The sequence below is a fragment of the Macrobrachium rosenbergii genome, chromosome 41 (assembly GCF_040412425.1).
Source record: "Macrobrachium rosenbergii isolate ZJJX-2024 chromosome 41, ASM4041242v1, whole genome shotgun sequence".
NCBI classification, from domain to species: domain Eukaryota; kingdom Metazoa; phylum Arthropoda; class Malacostraca; order Decapoda; family Palaemonidae; genus Macrobrachium; species Macrobrachium rosenbergii.
In genome coordinates, this window is record NC_089781.1 from 3,572,020 (window position 1) to 3,579,396 (window position 7,377).

The window sequence follows — 7,377 nt, forward strand, 5'->3', positions numbered from 1 at the left end:
CTGACATTTCTACTTACGACTCGTATGCAAACTAACCTTCCACGTCTATGTAAGCGAATATTTCTCTTTATTCTTGAACCTTTTGTCGACAATAAGGGCGGCTAATTACCAAGACGCTTGGTAAAATTACGACGTAATTAGATTTCAGGCGTTACAAAAGATCAAAGAACGAGCTCTTTTCTTAAATCATTTGTTTCTAAAGTGAATTATAATTTTTCTGAACATTTTTTATGTATATTCATGAATAAAACTGCATCCGCTTGGCTTAAACTAAACAGATTTTATCAAAGTGGTGTTTATTAGTGACCAAGAATACATTTCAGCGGCTTGACATTTTTCTGGTATGCTTGCAATCGAAGAAATTCTTCAGGTCATGAAGGGTTGTTGTGATGATGAATGTGTGTTCCATGCAAGTTTATGTTAGATAACGCAATTTCGACGTAATGTGAATAGGATTATAGTCTACAAGGAGGTACTCGGAAATTAAAAGGAAGTACGTCCCTGGAGTGATTTAATATCATCTAATAGCATTGAAACATATTTTATATGGTATTGATTATTTGCCTCGATCAGGATACTCAAAAATCGGGAAGTCTGTGAAGAATAAAAATGTATCCTAACGGCAGAGCGAAGAAAATAATTTTCAGTTGATATCCTACATGGCTGCGAGAGAAGGGAATAAACGAGCTGACAGACACCCACAAGAAAAAATAGTTTGACAGGTGATTGACAGCTAAGATAGCATTCTGATTGGTACAAGGACAGAAATACTATAGTTGGGACTTAGTTGTTTATATTTTACACAGAGAGAGAGAGAGAGAGAGAGAGAGAGAGAGAGAGAGAGAGAGAGAGAGAGAGAGACAGAGAGCACATATATACATATATATATATATATATATATATATATATATATATATATATATATATATATATATATATATATATATATATCATATACTAGTATCTATCTATATATTTACTGTATACACTGTATATATATATATATATATATATATATATATATATATATATATATATATATATTATATATATATGTGTGTGTGTTTGTATATATATATTATATATATATATATATATATAATTGATAATTGATATATATATATATATTTATATATATATATATATATATATATATATATATATATATATATATATATATATATAATTGTAATTAAATATCAGACGTATAAGAAGGAGCGCCAATTACTGGAAATTAATAAATTAACAATATGGTGACTGTATATGACCAAGATTTGAATGTTCTCACTACTTGAGCCGGACAACTAACTGCTATCCATTTAACGCACTAACTACCGACAGAGACTTGTTCCTACTGGTGTCTCGTTCCCAACACATCTGATTACGTTTGCTGTGACGATGGTAATACTTCTATTGACGGTAAGTTCTGAGATGTAATTTGATAATTTGGTTGTTGGATACGCAACTTGCTGAGCATTGAGAAAGAAATAAAATGCTGTAATTCAATAAATTTTCACGTCATTGTGATACAAATATATTGAGATTGGGATTTGATGAGGAAAGTTAATGCATTACGATTTTATACGTATCAAAACAAGATAAAGAAATTTTAGATGATGAATGAAAGAATAATTCATCTTCCCATAGAATTCATATTAATTCGTATTAAGGTAATTATTCAAACATTGTGAAAATTTCATGATAATAATAATGCTCGGGAAGATTTAAAAAAGTTACTTATTCGCTTTAATTTTATGAATTTAGCATGTTCTCACCGCTCGCTAGTCTTTCTCACGGTGATTACACGGATAGGAATTTTTCAAAATAAAGAAAATTAAAGAAATTCAGTGTAAAACTGATAACGGATCCCTTGGCATATCTTGGGATAAAGATGAGAGTCGTATGCGTGACAGAGAACCCTTGACAGTTGACGCATCTGAGAAATTCCGAGACTGCAAACCTTAAGATTTTAGGTGATGCCCTTATTAAAGAACTGCTGTGCTGTTGCTGTGACATATGGTATTGAACGTAATTATATTAAATAAAGCTTTATCCTGTATGTGATTTGAAAACATTTTGTTTTTCAGAGGGTGCCAAAGAAGTCGTTCCTGAAAATGAAAAGAAATGTAAGTTTAATTGCCAAGGTTTCATTAAAACAAGCTCAAATACATATCAAGTACATATCAGAAACATTGAAAGCGAATCAGTTATTATTTACTGCATCTTTAAATTGCATTCTAAACTTCTGGTCATTTTTTTTTTATTTATTTCCGTCTCACTATTTGATTCAAACTAAAGAACTAAAGAACTCAAGAATTTTCTTTGCTAGCAGCTCAGTATTGTAATCTGGCAATATATACCATTCAACAATGAAAGTGTGATATCAGTGGCTCTTCATCCAGAGTACTGAACTTTTGCTGTTCTTTTTTTCAGTCGTCACACAACCACCCTCAAACTGTTACTATTATTGTGCTTATGATGGCAAGGTCTACTGCTGTGGCGATGTCTCCCAACCTAGTGAGTACAACACTGTGGGCAAAAAAACCCTCACAATATCCGTCAAATTGTCTGACAGCTCAAATCCGAAAGTAAATAATTCTTCATTGCCAAATGTGACTATGATTGACTCACCAAAACCATTACGAAACTTCCTTCGACTGCCTTTACACCTGTTACAGCGACGAACTCCTACCTCGTCTAGTAATTCCAATCCTGCTGATGATCCAGGTGGCCAACCTGTTTCTAAAGTTTCTGTAGCTAGTATCGAAGAAGTCTCTTCAGCAGAACTGAAGACGTCAGGCGAAGAAACTGCTGGTTCATTATTTGCCCCTCTTTCTTCCTTTTTATCTTCCATAGATTTTCCAATTCTAGACTTTTCTGACCTTGACTTACCAACCTTGTTTTCCTCTAGATCTCAAGTAACCACACCAGCTCCAGTTGTTAGTAACAGTAGTCAGTATTATCCAAAAGAACAAATACCAGGGCCAGGTGAATCTATTGTGCAGGCCCCAAGCATAAAAAACTCTAATAATCGTAAAAGGCATATTGCTGAGAAGAGCTCTTCTTCAGAGTCTCTAGCTTTTTCTCGCAACAAGCTTGTACTTATGGATGATTTACCTCGAGGTACAGTTATATCAGTGCACAAGCCTTCAACTTTCTTATCCTCCCTAGCTTCTGGTGGTCCTATAGTACTGGATGATCAGACTGAAATAAGAAATATAGACATTTCTGCAATCTCTGAGACTCGTCTCTCTAACCCAGTGTTTACACCTCTGTCACATAATGTTGTTCAAAATCCAATATCATCATCATCACACATTACTAATGAAGGTGATCCTTCAAGAGTTCAGGGTTATGTGCCTAATTCTCTTGGTTTTAGTCACCAAATTAACCCCATCATATCTTTCCCTTCATATGCTGAACACTTAGTTACTTCCACTGGACACTATCCTCCAGGCACTCCTTTTGCACCTTCCATGCCACCTCAGGTAGGAAATGCTCAGCATTACGTAAATAGTAAACCACTGCCTAATGAACCCCAGTCATATGACATGCTTCCACCATCATATGAAATGGTTCCTCCACCTCCTATTCCAGGCTATGCATCTCAGAACAAGACTAAACAAATACAGCCACAAGAAGCAAAATTTGACATGAAAAATGTAGAGGATATCTTAGAGTCTATACTTTGTGAATGTGAAAACGATGAACAGGGAGGTGGTGAAGGAAACTGTAATTGTGATGAGCATCACAATTTAGTATTGGTCTTTCCACCAGAACCTATGAAACCATACATGTTTGTACCTTTGAAGACTATTCCTGAACAGTTTTCTTCAAAGCCAATACCGCCTGTGCTCTTTAGGGAACAGGTCCTCAAAATAGAAGATTTTGGAGGAGTAAAACAAGACAAGGGTGCTGCACAGAAAGAACAGGAAAAAGGTACAGATGACTTATCTCCAGAAGTAGAAGTTGGAACAGCTTTTAGTGCCCCTAATTCACCAGATAAAGATTTTGAACCTGATGTGGAAGAATCTGTTGTAATAACAGAGTCTGAATCATTGCATAAGTTACTTGAATCTACCCAACAAACATATGGGACTACATTGTCTTCAGGAGATTCACTAATACCAGTGGTGGCCTCTGAATCTTCATCCTTCATAGCTCATTCATATGCACCACATGTTTATTCACAACCAGTACCATATTTTATACACCATAAACCTGTCCGTGGTGCTATTAAACCAGCCCATTCAGGTTATAAAGCCTCAAAGGCATCATGGCCATCAAAATATGAACTTCTTAAATCTTTTATACCACTTTTAAAAGCTCCTCTGAAAAAGGCAATGAAAGCACTTTCAGCTCTGGAGGGCACATCTTCAGAACATGTATATACTGAGGTCCCTCAACCATATGTAATACCTAGGCCTTACCAACATGTATACCAAACTCCTGTACCATTCCAACAAATATATCATGCCCCTTTATCAGGTCATTCAACGTACCAAGATTCTGGACTTGCTCATCATGCATATGAGACTCTTGGGTCAATTCAACAGCCATATCAGGCACCAGTCTATCATGCACAAGGGGATTTTGATTCTGCACAAGCACCTCAGGAATTTACTCAACATGCTGTTTTATATTCTGACATGTTGCATCAGTTACAGGAAATTCAAGAGATTATCAAACAAAATTACAAGATATCCCAACCAATCCAGTCGGAATATGAAGAGCTGGTTTCTGCACAGGAAATTTACTCAGGTCCTGAACCACCAATACAAGAGTATGGAACACCTTTGGTTTCTGAACAACCAGTACAAGAATATGGAATACCTTCAGTTCCTGAACTACCAGTACAAGAGTATGGAATACCTTCAGTTCCTGAACAACCAGTACAAGAGTATGGAACACTTTCAGTTCCTAAACAACCAGCACAAGAGTATGAAATACCTTTGGCAGCTAAAGATATTACCTACAAAGAAGAAAGTATTGCACTTGCACCAGCAATTATTGAAAGGGAGAAGGTTGCATCTGTCCCATCTGGTCAAATACCTTTGCCACGTAGCCCTGTAAATAATTTTCCCCAGTCTACATTAACCCACACATTCTCCTTTTCATTTCCAAAAAATCAAAAAGATGAGTCCGTTGAACTTGCTTCAGATGAAATACCATCTTTAGAGATTGACTCCCAAGAAAGTGTTCTTTCTTTGCCATCTGGCCCTGCAAATAACTTTCCTACGTCTACATCATCCCATACATTCTCTTTTTCATTTCCAAAACATCAAAAAGATAAGTCTGTAGAACTTACGTCAGATGCAATACCATCATTAGAGATTGGCTCCCAAGAAAGTGCTCATGAAGAGTTTCCCATACAAGAATTCACTTTCACTGAAACATCTCTCGAGGACGGGTCTGAGAATTTTTTCTCCAGTCCAGTTGCTAGTGTATTCATTTCTGATATTTCTTCAGATTTCCCACTGGATGATGATCTGTCAATTGAAAATCTGTCACAAGAATTGTTATCTGCTGAGGCTTTACCTGGTATTCCACTCATTCCAGTTGATCATAGGACTGCATCTGGTGTGATTCTTGACAATTTGCAACCTTTACACATAATCACCCACTAACTAGCCCTCTACCACAGCCAAGCATTGTAGGTAAGCCACTGCTGCATACTTTTCCACAGTCAACAAAAAGCAATCTGAAAATCCCATCACTAGCACTGTCTCAGCAAACATCACATGCATCCGTCCCATCCACACATACAGGCATAGGTATATTACCTACACATACAGGATCAACAGCCTCACAAACCTCCAGTCAAATCAGTGTGCCTGTTAGTTCAGGCCGAACTGTTCAGTCAGCCTCGTTAAATAGACCCTCACTTATTTCTTCCAAATCACAAGATTCATCACATCATACATCTTTGGCCCAGCTGCTTGCATCTTCATCATTAGCATCTTTGCAAAATTCACTGTTATCACCACATTCAAACCATATCACATTTTCCAGTCGAAATTCTTCTGTGACATCTGCCGAAGTAACATCTGCTGAATCCTCTTTACTTTCCTCTTCTTCTTCTTCTTCTTCTTCTTCTTCTTCTTCTTCTTCTTCTTCTTCTTCTTCTTCTTCTTCTTCTTCTTCCTGATATTAAAATCCAAATAGCACCCTCTCCTCCTTCACACCACTATATATACCAGTGGAATTGCTTCTTAGGTCTGATGAGCCCAGCTGAAAATGAGTGAGTACTTTCTTGTCTTTAGTGGTCTTTTTGGTTTTCTTAGCCCTGTGATTTCTTATGACTTACTAGACTGATAGATTGTCTTTTTATTTCTTTGCTCTGCACTATGGGTTCAGGGAAGGAGTTATTGCCAAACAGTAACGTGTTTACGAATCTTATAGAGGAAACAGTCCATCTTAAAACTAACTAGCTTGAGGAAAATATTGCAAACAAGTGTGACTTACTTTTCTGACTGCTATCTCAAAAATAAGTAAGCAGATTACAGAAAGCTAAACCAATAAAGACTGGTGTTAGATGGTTCATGTTCCTTGCATGTGCTTATAACGAGATACCAACCTTTTGACATCTTTCTTTAGTTAAGGATTGACTTGTGAAAAACATGGTTACATGACCCGTTCTGAATGCTGGATGCTTTGATTACCTTCAGTAGAATACGACTAAACCTCTTTGACAAAAATTATTACTACCATTCGGAAGACACTAACAAGGAATGTTTGGGATTTGCGTAGACACACAGACGGTCCATCTACCATACAGACTGTTATGACATTGGCAACCATTCAGTGAAATGAAGGCTGTCAGAATGAAGATGAAATATCTTACTATGTTAACGGAGTATTGAGAGTCTTTAGCCTTTGTGTACTTGTAGATTTTATCACAGATGCTTGTACTTGTAGTGTTACTGGATGACCACGGGATTTAAAATCAGCATTCTATGTTAAAGCATTAATGCTTAGTTTAGATGTCATTTCAGTATCTTGATCAGTTTCTCTAAACCTTAGAACTTTATTTCATTTTCTTGATCGCATTATGTGTTAAATCAGATATACAATATTATTTTGAATTTGACCTATTTATAATCTGATAAGAAATGCATTATAATGCACTGATAAGAAACTTTCTTTCCACCACTGATGTCTCACATTTTAAAACGAAGGTCAAGGAAATATTGCAATAACACTGGAAGTACAAGTATTGCAATTTGTGAATATGTAAGGTTATCTCGCTGTAATTGGTTGGCAGAGTGTGATTTTATATGTAACTAATTTCTATACCGTATATGTGTAACTGTAGAACATTTCTCCCAACAATTCGTGTTTCTTTTTTGTATAAAATATTTGTTTCATATTCTTAAT

The 7,377-nt window shown here is 36.0% G+C and overlaps 2 protein-coding genes across 5 annotated transcripts in view; both read left to right on the forward strand.

Annotated features, from left to right (window-relative positions):
• Positions 1–7,377, forward strand: part of LOC136826587 (uncharacterized) — a 43,940-nt gene that overhangs the window by 33,070 nt on the left and 3,493 nt on the right. For 2 of the 4 annotated variants that reach the window (XM_067083805.1, XM_067083804.1), the window contains exons 5-7: positions 1,342–1,419; positions 2,088–2,126; positions 2,434–2,517. In XM_067083805.1, coding sequence (XP_066939906.1) covers positions 1,342–1,419; positions 2,088–2,126; positions 2,434–2,517 — 201 coding nt within the window. The remainder of the gene's footprint in view (positions 1–1,341; positions 1,420–2,087; positions 2,127–2,433; positions 2,518–7,377) is intronic. The other 2 variants (XM_067083808.1, XM_067083807.1) reach the window with 1 other exon arrangement.
• LOC136826586 (uncharacterized) lies at positions 2,524–5,764 on the forward strand. The gene has a single exon (XM_067083803.1). It carries the CDS (start codon positions 2,619–2,621, stop codon positions 5,625–5,627), a length of 3,009 nt encoding a protein of 1,002 aa, XP_066939904.1. The 5' UTR covers positions 2,524–2,618; the 3' UTR covers positions 5,628–5,764.

Coding starts and splice junctions, on each gene's coding strand:
- LOC136826586 (XM_067083803.1), top strand. CDS start 2,619: ATGATTGACTCACCAAAACCATTACGAAACTTCCTTCGACTGCCTTTA.